Here is a 19,153-nt window from a genome sequence, read left to right on the forward strand (position 1 = left end):
TAAAATCGAATCTTGAACTCAGTTCAGGTAGTCAGTGAAGGGTTTGAAGTGTGCAGTAATGTGACTCCAGCATTCCTTTAGGTCGTCTGCATAAAGACTTAATTCTTGGGGAAGAGAGAGATGACGAGACCGTAGATATGGCGTCCTCTCTGAACTCTGCTTTTGTTTCATATTGCCCTGGTGACAGGCAGACCTCGTCTCCAGAGTGATGGCCCTTGACTCTTGCCCTTTGACCTTTGTATCTGTCTTTAAAACACATGCACGCACGCACACACACACACACACACACACACACACACACACACACACACACACACACACACACACACACACACACACACACACACACACACACACACACACACACACACACACACACACACACACACACACACACACACACACACACACAGGAAACCAGGATAAAACCACAGAGCATCTCTTGTTGTGTTGTGTGTGTGTGTGTGACAGCTTGTACCATGACACTTGTGTGAACATGTAACAAACCTCATGAAATAAGCTGAATTGTTTATTTTACTATGTTAGTGAGGAGGACATTGCATGGACGTCCATTGATTTTATATCAGGTTATAACTGTGGCTGCCCCAAATCAAATTTGAATTTGATTATTTAATAAATGTAAATTTAATTTAAGTTGTTCCGCGCCAGACAAGTTTGACTTGTCAAGTAAAAAAATATATATGTAGGCTAATGAAGTTCAGTTTCCCAGAAAATAGCTCAAACCACTGAAACACAAAATGAATGCCTTCCAATACCCACAATAATATATTATAGGGGCTTAAATGACACACATTCACAGATTTTCAGTCAAAAATGTTTATTTAGGATCAAGAGTTTAATATATATATATGTGTGTGTGTGCGTGTACACACACACTGGTTAGAAGCACTGCAGGGATCTATACTATCTCTACAAAGTAGTTTAGCATGATAGAACAGTTCTTAATCTACAAAAGCAGCAAGATGTCGAGTATGGAATAATAAAACATTCTAAAATATGTAATTTGAAGCCGGTAAGTGATCTAAAATTTAGAGCCAGTGGTTTTGAAAATCTGTCTAACATCTGCAAAAGATCTAGAATATCTCATAAAGCTTTGAAGCAATATAGAATCTCTTGGAAAGCTGTTACATGATCTAGATAGAATGTGTGTTGCAAAACACTAAAGGGATCTATAGTAAATCTTACAAAGAGGTTTAGCATTCTAGAAGATGCAAAAATTCTTACAAAGCAAGAAGGTGTGAAATAGTAACAATCTAGAACTCACACTTAAAAATAAACGGGGCTTTCACAACGATGCCATAGAAGAACCATTTCTTTACAGTGGAAAAGGATATTCATATGATTAAAATGCTAAGTTAATTCTGTTATGGACTGTTGACTGAAAGGTTCTTTGGGGAACTATGTCTATATCTCTGTGTCATCACTGTAAAAAATAAAAAAAATCCTTTTGAAATCTTTCTTTTTAAAGCCGTAAAGTGATCTGGAATATCACTTTTGAATCCCATAGTGTCTCTTACTGAGCAATAAAGTAATGAATATCTCTTATACAATCTAGAATATGTCTAGATTTTTTTAAAGCAATCTAGAATATATTTAATGTTCTCTGTTTGCTCATTGACTGTTATTTGAATTAAGGTTGTTTTCAGTGACGGTTCTCTCAGCACAGCTTGTTTTTACAGAAACGCTGAAATTTCCATTTCAGTCAGATGTTAAATATCTTGGGTTTTGTCTGGTGGTTGGTGCCATCCCGTCATTTCATGACGTTTATATACACAGTGTGTGAAATTAAGCACAAAAAATGGTTCTTTAAAGAACTGTTCACTGAAAGGTTCTTTGAAGAACCAAAAATGGTTCTTCTATGGCATCACTACGGAAACCCAGTTTTGGAACTTTCTTTTAAGGGTTGTAATGGTGTGACTTGAGTAGAATGACTCTCAACTGACTGAAGACTCACAAAATATCTCCAGACATAAACAAAGAAGAAAAAGGAGGAGTTAGACATGGAGATGGGATTCCAGAAAAGCTGTCTGAAGTCTTTGAGGCGGGGTTATAGTAACATGTTCTCTCCAAACCATTATAAATTTTATGAAGTCCAGTAATGACTCTGAACCGGTGCAGTTGATTAAAGCTTTTCCACACAATGGCATAAACACACTGAACACAGGACCAATCATCAGGTGTGTTTACTGCACAGATGTATGAATGCTTTGTCTGTTGGACGACTGGAAAACTCACTTCCTGTCTGACCAGCCCAGATTTTCCCAGAGGTTTGGCGGCGGGCATCTGTTTGGCACATGTCGTGTGTGTGTGTGTGTGTGTGCATGTCTGTTTTTCTCATTTTAGAAAGAGACTGTTTAATTTCACAATTTTTTCCTTCTCTTTCTTTGTTTTTTTTTAAGTCTGACTTGACTTAAAGTCTTAAAGGGATAGTTCACCAAAAACGAAAATTCTGTCATCGTTTACTCGAAATGAAGTACCATAAAACTTTCAAGTCTTGTTTGCTGTCAGGTTCAGATTCAAATATGTTATCAGATTTGATGGCAGTGATGACAAATGAGATGCGAGAGCAAATAACATTACATTTTGGTCTTAAAGGAACACTCTGACTTTTTGGAACTTTAGCTTATTCACAGTATCCCCCAGAATTAGATAAGTCCATACATACCCTTTTCATTTCTGTGCGTTCTGTAAGTGTTATTTGACGCACCCACCGCTAGCCTAGCTTAGCACAAAGACTGGATGTAAATGGATAATGGTAGCATACTAATCCCAATAAGTGACAAAATAATGCAAACATTTTCCTATTTACATGTTGTGATCTGTATAGTCACAGCGTGTACAAATAACAAGGCTATATGAGACAGAGACCATTTTTAATCGTATAAATACTGGGAACTATATTCTCACTAGGCGTAGGAGCACAGCTACTTGGGCGGAGTGGCTACTTGGGCGGAGTGATTAGCGCAGCACACGAGACGCCCTGTTGTTGATTTAGCTGTGCTCCTACGCCTAGTGAGAATATAGTTCCCAGTATTTATACGATTAAAAATGGTCTCTGTCTCATATAGCCTTGTTATTTGTACACGCTGTGACTATACAGATCACAACATGTAAATAGGAAAATGTTTGCATTATTTTGTCACTTATTGGGATTAGTATGCTACCATTATCCATTTACATCCAGTCTTTGTGCTAAGCTAGGCTAGCGGTGGGTGCGTCAAATAACACTTACAGAACGCACAGAAATGAAAAAGGTATGTATGGACTTATCTAACTCTGGGGGATACTGTGAATAAGCTAAAGTCCCAAAAAGTCGGAGTTTTCCTTTAAATACACAATACCATTCAAAGTGTTGGCATATACATTTTTTATGTTTTTGAAATAAGAAATTTATATTCACCAAGACTGCATTTATTTGATCAAAAATACAGTAAAAACACTAATATTGTGAAATAATATTACAATTTAAAAGAACTGTTTTCTATTTGAATATATTTTAAAATGTAATTTATTCCTGTGATCAAAGCTGAATTTTCAGCATCATTACTCCAGTCTTCAGTGTCACATGATCCTTCAGAAATCAATCTAATATGATGATTTGCTGCTCAAGAAACATTTCCTAATATTATCAATGTTCAGAATCCTTTTTTTCAGGATTCTTTAATGAATAGAAAGTAAAAAAACAAAACTCTATTTTAAATAGAAATCTTTTGTAAAATTTAAATGACTTAACTTTCACTTTTGATGAATTCAGTTCATCCTCAAGAAAATGTTTCTGACCCCAAACTTTCTTCAGACGAATATAATGCACAAATCATATATTGATGATGCTTTACTGGCATTTTTGAAGCTTGACATCTCTAGTCACCATTCACTTTAATTGTATGGATGTCTCGTTTTACGTTTGTCACAAGAAAGAAATGGTACTTTGGAGTGACATGATGGTGCGTAAACGACGACAGAATTTTCCTCTTCAGTGAGCTGTTGCTTTAAGAATGTTGCTCATATATTTTTCTCTCTGTTTGCACTGGTTATTCTCTCTCTCTCTGTTTGTTCTCTCCACCTCTCTCTGCTAGATGAATTAGAGTAATAAAATGTCTCTTAGGGAACAGATGTTTTCCTCATTACTCTCTCCATCTCTCTCTCTCTCTCTCTCTCTCTCTCTCTCTCTCTCTCTCTCTCTCTCTCTCTCTCTCTCTCTCTCTCTCTCTCTCTCTCTCTCTCTCTCTCTCTACTCCCTCCCAGTAGATCCAAGATTCTTATCAGCACAGACATACACATAGACTGAGACTGTTACAGAGTTTCCCAAAGATGTGCCAAGTTCCCCATGAGATCCAACCGTTTTCCATTCTGCTCTTATCCGTGTCAAACACTTTATCTATGTTACCTGACAGCATCTGTCCGCTCCGAGACGTGATGTAATGCTCTGTCACACACTATCCTTAGTCTTTTGCACCCAGAAAACCCCCCAAAACACATAAAATTTCCAAGAATAACACTGTCTCTCTCTTTAGCGTCCGTATTTCCTGAGGACTTCTCCATCTTGGCGACGATGAGGCCAAAGAAAGGCAGTCAGTCGTTCCTGCTGTCGGTGTATAATGAACAGGGCATCCAGCAGCTCGGTCTGGAAGTGGGACGCTCTCCTGTCTTCCTGTACGAGGATCACCTGGGCAAACCCGGCCCGGAGGACTACCCGCTCTTCAGAGGGGTCAACCTGGCAGACGGAAAGTAAGACACTCGCACAAGCTGTGTATTACAGTTTCTCTCAGTCGCTTTGGTACATTTCTTGAATCATCCTTAAGATTTGCAAACCAAGTGCATTTCTCTATACAATTCGTACAAACATTATCTGCAAAAGCCTGGAACTTGCTCAAAATCCTTTGTTCATCTCTCAAAAGTAGATATTTATGTCAATGAACAATGAAGTCTTTGTGTCATTGTTCAACAACAAGATAGTCAAAAGTCGTGTTCAGTCGTGCTGTTAACATAACAGTGTTACTCGGTCAGTATTTTCTGACGTAAACTACACCTAAAATTTTAATGACGATAATTGAAAATTCACAAGACTGCACCACTTTATCTGTATGGCATATACACATTTCAACCGTACGAATTTACTCTATGTGGGGTATTGATTGCTAGACAGATTCTTGACTGACAGGATTCACAGTTACACTTTTACAGTTAGTCTGTCAACAAAGTGCAATATCATTGTGATATAAAGAAAAATACAAGACTATTATATATATAGTCCACAGTAGTGACCCTTATTTCACCAGAATCATGTCTACAATCTTGACCCCTTTACCTCTTCCACTGTTTTGCCTCTGTACCCTTCCACCATGCATCCTTACTCCTCTTCTTCTTCCCGGCTGTTGACCCTGTTTGTTTCCGTGTTGTTCTTCCATTGTTAGGATTTGTAACTCTGCGTTGTGCTCCGTCTATATATGCTTCAATTAAATGAAGCTTCATTTCAACCTCTGAGCTCTTTTAGAGAACTGGTTGATCATTGGTTGATCTAGTCCTTTACATTCCCCTTAGATTTACATTAGTGAATTCACCTCTGCAATTCATCAATTCAGGAGACAAGAATAGAAATGTATAGAAAATATGCTTGACAGTTTATGACTTATGCAAGGAACTAATGCCTAGATGTTTCGATGGGTTAGACTATTCAACAGAGAACCAGTATAATATATTTTGATCAACATAAGCAATTGATAATGTAGGAAACAGCAGCATTAATAATTGCATGAATGTACCAAAGCATTTGCAATTTGTTCAAAAGAATGAGGAATTGCTTTTATGATGTCCACATATGATTAGATGATGTGGAGATTGAACAAGTAGTTTTGAGAATTTCAGTTGTGGTCTGAGAAATGCACAAAGCGACTGAGAAAAACTGTGTTCTGTGTTTTTTTGTTGCATCATGCGACATTTTCTTGACACTGGAAACTTCAGGGCCAGTTACGTAACGTCTGGTTATGATTCAGTGTGTTTGGTTTTCATTATTACTGTAGCTTTGATGTGCAACATATGTAATCTGTCACACTGGTGTGAAGCCAACACCTGCACAGGTGAGCACACACAGGTGCAACAACCTATATAACCACATAAACACTGAAAACCACACATATACATGTATATATTATGGAAAACTTTGGGTGGATTGTTAGACAGGCACACAGACAGACAGACAGACAGACAGACAGACAGACAGACAGACAGACAGACAGATATATATAGATAGATAAATAGACAGACAGACTGATAGATAGATAGACAGACAGACAGACAGATAGATAGATAGAAAGATAGATAGATGGATAGATGGATGGATAGATAGATAGATAGATAGACAAACAGACAGACAGACAGACAGACAGACAGATAGATAGATAGACATACAAACAGACAGACAGACATATATATAGATAGATAAATAGACATACATACAGACAGACAGATAGACATAGATAGATAGATAGATAGATAGATAGATAGATAGATAGATAGATAGATAGATAGATAGATGATAGATAGATAACAGACAGACGGACAGACAGACGGACAGAAAGACAGAGATCACTCTATAACCCTCAGTTGTGTGTGTATGTGTTACTCAGGTGGCACCGTGTGGCAATCAGCGTTCACAAACAGACCATCACTCTGATTTTGGACTGTAAGAAAAAGGTGACACGGACGCTATCCAGAAGCCCTCACCCCATCATCGACACCAAAGGCATCGTGGTCTTCGGGACGCGTATCCTGGATGAGGAGGTGTTTGAGGTAAGGAGGAACTCTAGAAGCTTTCTCTTCATCCACTGGAACTGTCAGATATGTCTCAATTAGGTATTAGCTTTGTCTCTGATGTTTTTCCATTACTAAAAAAATGCAAAAGAATTATTGCATTTTTTTATGTAGATATTGAGTAAAAGACTATAAAATGAATGAATAGCATCTCATATCACTGGTCTTTAACACTTGTTTGAGTTCATATTGCAATGAACTCTTGCTTCTGATTGCAGACTTTGGCATCTTGATGGAGCTCAGTTTGAGTCATTGTTGTTGGAGATTTCTTCTGAAACTAGAAATTTTTCTCTCTAAAGAAAAAACTGAGAAGCGTGAGACTCCAGTGAGCTGGGTTTTTTTGGTCTTGTTGGTCAGTGTGTTCATGGTCTTTAGCAGGGGTCTGTGGATGTGTGTCTGTGGTCTTCACTGAGCGTTGAAGTATTTCAGCATCTCTCTGTCGAGTGGAGACGTGAGAGAGGAACGTGGTTGTGTTTGTTTAGCACCAAGTTGTGGTTATGTAGTGCTAATGTAAGATTGTAGGGTAAACCTGTGCCACAAGGGTTTATAGACTGTCCTGTGTGCATGTGTGTGTGTAATGGCCAGGTCAGCCATACAAGTTTAAAATAAGTATATAGTACATTTGAAGTGTGGCTGTGCTCGTATTTTTGGTCAGACTGGATTGCTCAATGATGATGACATACAGATCATATGCATACTTTTTGTGTAGTATGTAGTAAGGGGCATGGTGATGGTAAAAAAAAAAAAGATATGGGACGAAAAAATTATTTCAATGCTTTTGCATGCTCACATAACTTTTGCATTCCCCTGAGAAACTTTGCATTCGTTTGCAAAACTTTTGTGTCGGGAATAATATGAGATGGGAGAAAAAAACGCGAAAGTTTTGCGAGCGAATGCAAAGTTTCTGGGGGAACGCAAAAGATCTGCGAGAGAATGCAAATGTTTTGTGAGCAAGCATAGCACTTCTGAGGGAACGCAAAAAGTTTTACGAGAGAACATGTTTTTCGAGAAAACACAAATGTTTTGCAAACAAACGCAACGTTTCTGGGGGAACGCAATAGTTTTTCAAGTGACCAGTTAGAAGTTATATTTTTGAACAAGTTTTCTTGCTTCCAATTGCAAGTTTTGTGAACGCGAAAGCATTGAAAAAATGTTTTTCCTCATCTCATATTTGTTTCCATCTCCATGTCCACTTAGGGCCTCCGTAGTATGTGAACTTGGAACAGTATGCACATTTTCTGTACACATAGATTGAATTACCTAGAAAACATAATACATTTGCCAAAAGTACACTAGGTGGAATACTGCTTCCCACAATGCAATGTGCATTTCCAATGTGGCAAATGAACCAGAAGCGATGTCAAACACTGGGATTAGACAGCCAAAACTGGACAAAAATGAAAAATAACAGTAAATAGTTTATATTTCTGGGATGAGGACTTCATGGCACTCGCTGAATTATACACACTCTGTAGTGAAAAACATTTATACTGTAGTAAGCAATATGTTAGTGTTCTATTCGGAACATGTACAAATCCAAAACACCTTAGCAACTGCATAGCAACATTCTAATTGCTACTTTGAACACTTTAGCAGCGGCTTAGCAGCACCCTTGCATTGTGGCATAGAGTTTTGCATAGAAAATCACAGCTCACATTTTCTTTAGAAAATGTAAAAATTTAATTCAGTGTTTCTTGATAGCAAAAACTGAAGGATTGTGGGATTGGAACAGTCCATGAGTGGATGTGAGTCATTCAGCAGTACTGTAGGTAATGTTAGTGTTCATCCCGAGGGCTTTGACCGCAGACACACAGAGTTCGTGGAATGCTGATGTGTCTTTAAGGTTTGGTCTACCTTTCTGTTTGAAGTTGAAGTGTTTGGAGAAAATGGAAAGAGCCGTGTGTTTTTTTTTCCACAGACCGAGACACCGAGTCACCACAGAACCTTAACCAAACCCCTGCCGTATACACACACCGAAAACATATTTCATTTCAGAGTCTGCACATGTAATTCAATTCCCTTAAATGCAGACAAATTTCACTATGGACCTCTAAGATAAACAGAGAGAGAGAGAGAGAAGAGACGAAAGACAGAGAGGATAATGGTGAATCTGAAAATCATATAGACATTGAAGAAAAAGCGTACACTAGATGTGTGTTATTTTCATGAAGCAGATCTATTTAGCAATACGGTTTAAATTTAGGTTTAAGTGCTTCAATTTCTCTGTTTGATTCTTAATTTTTTTTAATAGAAAATATTAAGATATCACACAGACTAAATTAAAATGCTTAAAATGCACCCAATTTTTGTGTGTTCTTTGTGTTTTTGCTTGTTAGCTACCACTTTCTTAACATCAAACTCAGATAGATATATTTCTGAGATTATGACTTTATGGCACTCACTGATTTAAATAAGTGATGTAGCAACTGCATACTAAAACACACAATATTTATGTGTTTTATGTTTTTTTGCTTATTATTTTATGGTGTCCTCATGTTAATCATCAAACTATGTTGAAATCAGTTGTGAGTCGAGTATCTTATGTGCATGACTACAAATATATTATTTCTGCTCAGGTAGAGTGTTACAAATCAGTCACTTATTCATTTCTATTTCATTTAGAAAATTGCTTTAGAAAGTACGCACATATTTATAGACAGCAGACAGCAAGGCAGATGTTTATCTTCAATCTCCTCTAGCATCACACTGATATCAGTTTTAGGCTTGTATCAGATGGAAAAGTTTGCTTCATAACAGTTGATAAATATCTCACACACACAGAGACAAAGGTGATGTTTTTGTGGAAAGTTCTGGTCAGGATTTGGAGTTTGAGGCTCATGTCTCATGACATCATTGAGGGGGTTTCCACAGCACATGTACAGGTCAGCAGAAGTGTATGTGTGTGTGTGTGCGTTTGTGTATGTGTGTGTGTGGTTCAGGTAAACCCACAAAGATGGCAAAATCCAAAATCCTTGTCCTTGTGGGGGCATTTTTCGGTCCCCATGAGGAAAAAAGCTTATAAATCAAAAGAAGTGATGTTTTTTGAAAATGTAAAAATGCAAGAAGTTTTATATGATGGGTGTGTTTAAGAGTAGGTTCAGGGTTAGGGGATAGAATATACAGTTTGTACAGTATAAAAATCTATTGCATTTATACATTTCTGAGTGGAGCAAAATATTGAGTTAATAAAGTAGGTGGGACTTCATATTATGTATCAGTATTTGATTGGCTGAACCATGTTTGGCTGTGATATGATTGGTTATTGTTTTTTCTGTATACAGTATTGTTGTTCAAAAGTTTGTGGTCAGTAAGTTTTTTTAAAGAAATGAATGCTTTTTTTCAGCAAGAATGGATTCAATTGATCAAATGTGAAAGTATAGACTTAAATTGTTACAAAAGATTTCTATTTCAAATAAACGTGGTTCTTATGCACTTTCTATTTATCAAAAAATAAAAAATAATAATTATCAAAGTGTCCACAAAAAGCAGCACAACTGTTTTCAGCATTGATAATAATAATTATTGCAATATGTAAACAGAATGAATAAACTTTCCCTGCATGAATGAGCAAGAACAGTTAAGGCCCTGTTTACACCTGGTATCAAGATGCGTTTTGGTCGATTGGATCACAAGTAGACGACAGAGACATATTCCCGTTTACACCTTGTGTTTCAATTCGTCTCTTCTGTCCACTTTCAACCACTTCTGTCCTGATTTCTTCGAGGGGAGGGTCTATGGGACGGTAAATGTATGGGCTTTTTCAGATCTTTTTCAGAGTGATTTACATATGAACTGCCCGGAGACGACACAGCCACAGGACCAGCCGAACACTGTGAGTGTGTGTTAGAAATCAGGAATGATGAGAGAACACTGTGCTTGGTACATTTTTCGTCTTCAAACCAAACTCGGGTCTTCAGCTGACAGTTTAAATCCCGTCTGGCTAGAACGCTTCCCATAATGTTCACGCGTTAGATCAGTAGGACGGAGAGTAGACGGTCTTTTGTGGCTGTTCGAACACATGAGCGTTTACACTACAAAAGCAATCCGGTCGAATACGTTTTCGACTAGCTCTAGAAGCTCTCAAAACATTTTAGACCCTGTTTTCACCTGTATTTAGCGTCGTCCACTTGTGATCCGATCGACCAAAACGCATCTTAATACCAGGTGTGAACAGGACTTGAGATACTTTAGAAGATTTGGTTCAGTAGTTAATCCAGCATTTATCAGCAAGCTGATCCTAAAAAGCCAAGAATATTTTGCTGTAGGGCCGGAGATGCCATTATAATTCATACGGAGAAGTGAAAGTGGAGGTGAGTGATGGGAAATGGGAGAAGTGAAGTAGCAAAACTTGATGGAGGGTTGGTGGACAAAAATGCAGTGGTAGACATGCCTGTTGCTTTTGGCAAAGATCTTAAAGGTCTCCAGACGCTGCCACTGTGTGTGTGTTCACGTCATTGGATGGTTTGGTTTCTGTGGTTTTTTCTTCTTCTTGAGAATGGCCAGACGCCGCCTGGATGTGTGTGTGGACACCGTCACACGTGTGCATGTGGCGATTGTGGTTTCGAGGTCGCCCAGATATTTAGTCGTTCTTGTGGTGATTTTCAGGCTGCTTCATTAAAATCTTTTTGCAATCTCTCCCACTGCGAGAGCCCATGTTTTAATGCGGATCACATGCGGTCTGTTTCCCGTGTCTTGCGCTGATGAGGTCATAAGCAGCTGCGATGATGTCATTTTTAAACAAACCTAATAACTACAAGACCTCAAAAGCCTTAAAACTTCAGTCAAACCGGACAGAGTGTGTATGCATGGGTGAATTTAACACAACCTGTCAAGAAGGTGTCTGAGCCATTTAACTCCAAAATCAGTACAATTCACCAGTTTCTGTAAACACCAAGATGTTTTCAATTGTGTCATAATTGTAATGATAAACACATTTCCCCACAAAAAAAAATAAGATTTGTAAATGTAAAGCAAATTGTAAAGTATTGTTGTGGTATGTACTACTTTTAAATCATGCTGGTTTCATTGTACAGTAAAAAATACTGTATTACTTTAATGAGAATCATCAATGAGAATAATGAGAAATGCACAAATACTCAAAAGACTGGCATGGAAATATTGTCATTTTAATAATATTATAAATTATAATACTTATAATACTTATATATATACTATATATATATATATATATACTGTGAATATATATCATATATTATTAAATGTATTATTTATCAATATAATGTTATTTCTATTTTTATATAATATATTACTATATATATTATATTATTAATATATTATATTAATATATAAAAAAAAAATAGAACATATATAATATAAATTAGAAATAAATATTATTAATTATAAAATATATAGTATAAAGTAAAATATTAATAACATTAAACATTATAATACTTCTAATTTATACATGTATAATATTATAATTTTATCTTTAGAATATATATATATATATAGTAATGATAAATATATCATATTATTATATATTATAAATTATATAATAGTATTAAATGAATAAATTATAAATTAATAATTAAATTATTAATTATTAATTATTCTTACATTATAAACCTATATATATATATATATATATATATATATATATATATATATATATATATATATATGAGAATTATAATATATAATACATATATAATAAAATAATGATATATAATATATGACACAGACGTGTGTGTGTGTGTGTGTGTGTGTGTGTGTGTGTGTGTGTGTATATATATATGGACCATTAAGAACCATTTGGGCTGAAATATGACTCAGACATGTTTTCATGAGATTCACCCAAATGCGCGCGCGTGTGTGTGTGTAAGCATGTTGCATGTCTGTTGAAATGAAATATTGCAGGACAGAACAAGGAATCGAGATGTTTTCAAGCACTGAAGGGAACGTGTTGTACTCTGGGCTCCCTACCAGAAAAGTTTGGGACCGTTCCTCCATTTTTGCTTATTTGCAGCAGTGCCGTCTATCGCCCCCTTCTGTTGACTGCATCCCTGTGACACTAATTTTTGGAAAAGTTTTGAAGCATTTAAACGCGTGTGTGTGTGTGTGCGCAGTGTTTTGGCTGCGTACATTGCCACAGGCAGCTGCTGAAACAGTTAGCTCGGCCTCCAGAGAGAGATGTGGGGAGTTTTGGCCAAAAAGGCGCTCGTATTTCAAAGTTGCTGACAATGCAATGTCTATTATTCTCTCTCTCTGTCCCACATTAATGTGATAAACTTCTCTCAGACACACAGAAATCCCAGAATAGATCCGTTGTCTCTGTACACCTCTGTGTCTCTCTCACTCTTCCTCTGTTTCTGCTTTTCTCTGGCCTGTTTTTCTGCTCTTCTCCTTTCATCATGCTATGCAAACAGAAACAGTGTATGTTAAAATCTACAGTGATACAGAAAGTGCAAAGGTTTCATTTTACAGACCTAGACCTGATTTATTCCGGTTTAAAATATTCACATGACAGAGAAAAGAGTATTATTTCAGTTTGTGCTATTGTTAGCTTATGAGCAGCGGAGAATGACTGTGATTAATCATAGATTCAAGGGAAATGGGGATTTATGAAGGACTATAGCATGTTTAAAGGGTAACTCTCGCCAAAATTCAACCTAGGGTCTTTTTGTTAATCTACATGAGGCAAACTTCCGTTTAAAAGCATAACTAGGATGGAAACGCCACTTTTAAGATTGACCATATTTTTGTTTTCGGTCATATTGCCTTTTGAATGCCTTTCTATGATAGCATCAAAAATCGCTATTTTTAAAACACTAAGAAGGCCCGACACAACATGAAAGTTTGCTGGAAGTATCACCAGGGACTCTACACATGAACTCGAGCATTGAGAACATTGTTTGTGTACACAGAGTTTACTAAAAAGAAAGATTTTTAACAACTCACTGTAGCTGTGTCATTTTGATAATCAAAAATAGTCGATAGCCTAAAGCTTAGTTCCATATAAATTCATGGATAATTTGTTGTTTTGTCGTTAGTGAAAAGCAATATTGACCTTGTATTTGAAAAAGGATGCTCATATAAGAAAAATGATAACTAAAATATAACTAAAATTCAGAGTCAGTTCATTCACATTCGGAGATCGACTATTTTTGACTGACAAAATGTCGGCGGATTTTGACGGTCTTAAAGTTACCCTTTAAGAATGCCAAAAGTTTTAAGGTTAGGGTTCATCTGAATTTTTTTTTGCATGGTGCAGATGTGGTTCAATAATAGTTGAAAAGTTGGTCTGTCACCATTGTGTCTGTAATTTGCTTTGCATAAGAGTGTGTGTTAAAATTTCAGCTCACTAATCTACTGTGATTATATTTAGTTTACATTAAGACAGTAGATTTGTCTTTGTGTGTTTTGGGCCAGTTAAAAATGTTTGAAGTGTGTGTGGATTTAGGAAACTCTGGATTTTGGGATCTGAATCTGGCGTCAGGTCCAAACACATGTTTACACTGGCAAACAATCCAGAGCAACAGCCGACGAGAAATGACTACAGTCATTGTTCCTACAGTAAAGCCTTCGGGAAAAGTCACGAGTGACAAATAGAACAAAAACAGGGAATGAAACCAGGGAAGACACTGATGATACCTACACTGTTCAGGGAAAATGCTAATGCAAATGTACTGGTCAGAAGTTCGGGGGCGGTGAAATTATTTGAATGATAACTCGCGTGACTGCATTTATTTGATCAAAAATACCGTAAAACTGTAATATTGCAAAATATTATTATAATTTAAAATAACTGTTTTCTGTTATGTAATGTGTCCTCTAGAACTCTGTGTTCAGCTGTTTGGTCGACACTAGAAGCGTTTTGTCTTCCAGTTTTCGCTGTGGATCATGTTTCGCAGATCTTGTGTTTAGTGTGCCGATTCTGTCTGGTCACAGCCAAATCTCCACACAGCCTGGAGAGCCTTCTGTCTCTCTCTCTCTCTCTCTCTCTCTCTCTCTCTCTCTCTCTCTCTCTCTCTCTCTCTCTCTCTCTCTCTCTCTCTCTCTCTCTCTCTCTCTCTCTCTCTCTCTCTCTCTCTCTCTCTCTCTCTCTCTCTCTCTCTCTCTCTCTCTCTCTCTCTCTCTCTCTCTCTCTCTCTCTCTCTCTCTCTCTCTCTCTCTCTCTCTCTCTCTCTCTCTCTTCCCATGATGATTTAAATCTTCTCCATTAGGTAATGTGTGTGTGTGTGTGTGTGTGTGTGTGTGTGTGTGTGTGTGTGTTCTAGTCTCTTCATGTTTGACTCTAAACTCATGTCAGTTCCAGACATTCATCTTCCCAAGTTCACACTCACTTTGCCCACATTTTCTCCGCCTGCTTGTACAAGTTTCCTTGGGATTGCTGTGGGAAAAATGTGTATCTGTGCGTGTATAACAAGGAAAAGCAGGAATCTGACTGCTATAATAAATCAGTGTGGTAATTCCTGCACATTTACAAACAAAACTAAACAGTACTATTTTTTTGTAATGGTGAGGCAACATTGGCTTTTGAAGAAGTCTCACTTGATTTAGTTAAACATGCACATGGACTTTAACTCTCAAAACAAACAGTAAGCAACTAAAATGGGTCAAACTAAATTATAAAGAATTAAAACAATTATAAGAACATCAACTGAAAAATCATTGACTATAACAGAAACAATTGGTGTTATAAACATTATCTAATAACAATAATTAACAAACACGGCAGTGCATCATGGGAAATCAAGCTGATGTCCCAATATTTTAATGTTTATTTATTATTGAATTAAAATAACAATTATTATAATTAAGCCCATTTGTTAATGTTTATCTTTTATTATATGTTGTCATAAGACTGATTCCAACCGTTAACTTGTGAGTCTTTTTGACTGATTCAAAAGAGTCATTTGTTTGTGAGTCGAGTCAAGTCATTTTGTATGTAGTGCTGTATACAATACAGATTGTATGATCTGATTCAATGCAACTTCACATTTATAAAAAATCCATCGATTATTAAATCATTTCTGAAGCTCTACAGAAGAGAGAAATGCTCTCAAATGATAGTGTGAGAGTGTGTGTGTGTGTGTGTGTCTACAGGTGCTGGTCATTGTACCCTAATTCGATTGGACAGTTTTGGCGTCCGCTCAGGTCCTGACTCAACTCTCTCCTCCCAGACTGTGACCCACTTTCACTGTGTGTGTGTGTGTGTGTGTGTGTGTGTGTGTTTCCTGTCCTATTGCAACAGGTGTTTCATCCCTTTTCCATACTGTATTCATTATTGTTTTTCCAAAAACCATGGTTATTGAATGAAAGGGTAGAGCTGTAATGCAGAAAGCGCAGCAATCTCTCCTGTTTCTGTGTGTGTTTTGAGTTTTGGATGAATTTGATGTGACGTTTTTATTTCCTGGTTCATCTGAATGTCCAGATTGTGTGATTGATGTTTGACAATTCTTCATGCATTGGTATACATTTCATTTGTACGTTTGGCAACCAAGAACAGTTCTTATTCATTTTTTTTTCTGTTAACAGTTTCATCTGCAAATGATTCGCCCAAATAATTACAAATCAGTCTGAGCAGTTACTGAATTAGTTTAATAATAATAATAATATGTAATTATTCATTTAAGTACTATGTAATAATAATTAACTACATGTACTCACTAAAAGGTTAAGTTTAGGATTGGGGTTTGGTTTAGGGTTAGTTGCATGTAATTATGCATAATTTATAGTCATTACTACAGTGACTACATGTAACGTGTAACAAGGACACTGTAAAATAAAGTGTTAACATATATACAGTATATTATTGTTAAAGTTATTATTATCAACTGATCTTTTAAGCCTTTATTTGTATGTGGAGTCAAAATAATTCACATTTCTTAGTAAATGAATGAATTAGCCCTGTATGCTGTATAAAATATAACTGCTTTTTTTTTTGCACTTCAATCCATTACATCCTTATTTTAACTTGGATCAGTTTAGATTTGGCAGTCACTGTGGTCTATAGGGAGTAAAAAGTATGTTTCTCTCCGCTGGTCCACTGCCTCATGTTTTCTTTTACATGCCCTAGATCAAGTGTAAAGATATGTCAGTCCTCTATATTTGTTTTGTGTTCTCTTCAGAAGTTGTAATGGCAGATTTCTCTGTTTCCAGGGTGACATCCAGCAGCTGATGATAGTATCGGACCATCGTGCTGCGTTTGACTACTGTGAGCACTACAGCCCCGACTGTGAGGTTCCTGCCCCAGAACAACCCCAGAACCAAGACCCAAACACTGATGAATATGTAAGTTCATACTTCCTCCAAGATTCCCTTTAGAGATGGAAGAGCGATAAGGTTGTGTATATCCACCAAAGCTGTTTCATCCAGCTGAAAGTGCCTTAGCTTGAGAGCGTTGAGACGCTTTGCTTGCTATGTGTCTAAGTGTTACTAGTATCTGATTTCAAGGATAGTTTGTTTCTGCATATAAAAATGTCGATACAATGTAAAGTATTTGCTCGGGCGCTTGTTTTAAATAATTTTGTTCCGTTATTATGCTTGTTGTTTTCATTGTACAAGCAGGATGTGGCGGTTGGTCGGTGTGATATTTGTCCCGCCCCTCCTCCACTGTGATTGGACGGCTGGGTAAAATGTGACAGTGATGAGCTCTGCGTTCTACTCAAAGTTGAAAACTCTCCATAAAAACATAAAAACAAAACAAAAAACGAAGTGCTCAGCGTGAAATAGACGATCAGCGCAATTGAAAAAATACTTTGTTGGACACACGGCCTGAGGACGTCCCAGAATCCTTGGCGTTCTGTTCAGAAGTCAGCCCAGTCTGAACAAAACCAAAGCAAAACAGACAGCAGAGATCAAGTTCTTGTAGCTCGTCATGATCAGCTCAAATGAAGTCATGAACTTGTTGAGTGTTCGGACAGCCGAAGCACTTTTAAATCTTAATCCTGTGAAAATAAAGCCATCACATCAGCAAAGCACTTAGCAATAATCCCCAGCCATGGCAGCTTTTATAACAGATGTGTTTTGACCGGAGGTCATAATGGTGAGCCGGTAATGTCACTAAGAACCTAATTTATAATGGTAAATGATTTATTATTAGTGCTGCTCTAAGAAAATGTAGAAATCTGGTTTTGGTGTTACAAGTGGCATATCTGACTGCACAAAGCACTCACTGTTTGACTATTTATACACTTGTTCAATTTTATTCAGTCTTTGGAATGAGAAACACATTAAAACGGAGTAATAATACCTGCCCACACTTGTGTGTGTACGATTCAGGCATATTAATTCTTTACAGCTCTTTCCATTCCATCGGAAAAGACCCAGCTGCAGGCGGAGCAGAACTTATTTTTCCAACCGAACGGATGACCTCATCAGTCACAGAAAGAACGAGCGAGAGAGTGATAGAGGGAGGAAACGAGCAGGTCTCGGCCTGTAGAGCGTTTGGGCTCCGTTTGGCAGACATATTCTATTAACAATATGTAAAAAAAAAATAAAAAATAAAAAAAAAATAAATAACAGACATTGTTTTGTCACAAAATAAAATTCTAAATTCATATTTGGCACTTTCTGGTAGAAACAACACATTTAAAATCCCAAAGAAATTGTATTTTGCCAACAATTAGGAGTGTATTAACATAGAAGAGATCAAAAATTGGCCACTTAATATTTCATGAGGTCAATCGAGCGTTCACTCAGTCTCTGTCCATCTGCGTTCACTCAGATGCCAATATCCTCTGAGCGCAATGGAGAGAGGAAGAGAAGGCATTAAATGAAAGATTGAGAGATTTAGCATGTGAAAACGTTTAAGCTGAATAACACGGAGATGACCGACCGTTTCAATTGATTCTCTATGGGAGCCAAGCAAAAGGCGCGCTCAATGGGAATTGTGGGATTGACTGGGGGTGAGAAATGCTGAGTTTAATGCAAACAAGAGGTGAAAAAAATAATTTCACATTTATGTGACTAAGAAAACTTAAACATTTTGTTAGTAGTGCTGGAGTTTCTGGTGAATTTGATGCTTGAATCACACACATTCTAGTTTTGTAAGACTGGTTAATGAAAGAGTATGTATTTGACTGCATTTGGAAAAGTTTTTCCTTCTCTAATTCTGTATGCATGCACCCTGAAAGCTCGATGCTCTACCATTGGATATTCAGGAACAAAAAGGAACAAAAATGTGAAAAAGAATCGAGAATTAAACCACAGCTGTGAGTAATCTTCATATCTTTCTGTCGGAAAACTGCTGTGGCCAACATATGGTAAAGTTATCTCTGAGTTATGTCTGTAAAAAGAAATGACACACATGTGAGTGCATCATGCATTTTCAGCCATGAAGGGCTTTGATGTCAGTGTG

General features: G+C 37.0%; 1 protein-coding gene across 2 annotated transcripts in view; it reads left to right on the forward strand.

The window, feature by feature from the left end:
* Positions 1 to 19,153, forward strand: part of col5a1 (procollagen, type V, alpha 1) — a 94,507-nt gene that overhangs the window by 28,862 nt on the left and 46,492 nt on the right. For both annotated transcript variants that reach the window (XM_081390607.1, XM_081390608.1), the window contains exons 3-5: positions 4,536 to 4,749; positions 6,648 to 6,810; positions 16,954 to 17,085. In XM_081390607.1, coding sequence (XP_081246733.1) covers positions 4,536 to 4,749; positions 6,648 to 6,810; positions 16,954 to 17,085 — 509 coding nt within the window. The remainder of the gene's footprint in view (positions 1 to 4,535; positions 4,750 to 6,647; positions 6,811 to 16,953; positions 17,086 to 19,153) is intronic.

This window comes from Scardinius erythrophthalmus, assembly GCF_964197995.2.
Source record: "Scardinius erythrophthalmus genome assembly, chromosome: 17".
NCBI classification, from domain to species: Eukaryota; Metazoa; Chordata; class Actinopteri; order Cypriniformes; family Leuciscidae; genus Scardinius; species Scardinius erythrophthalmus.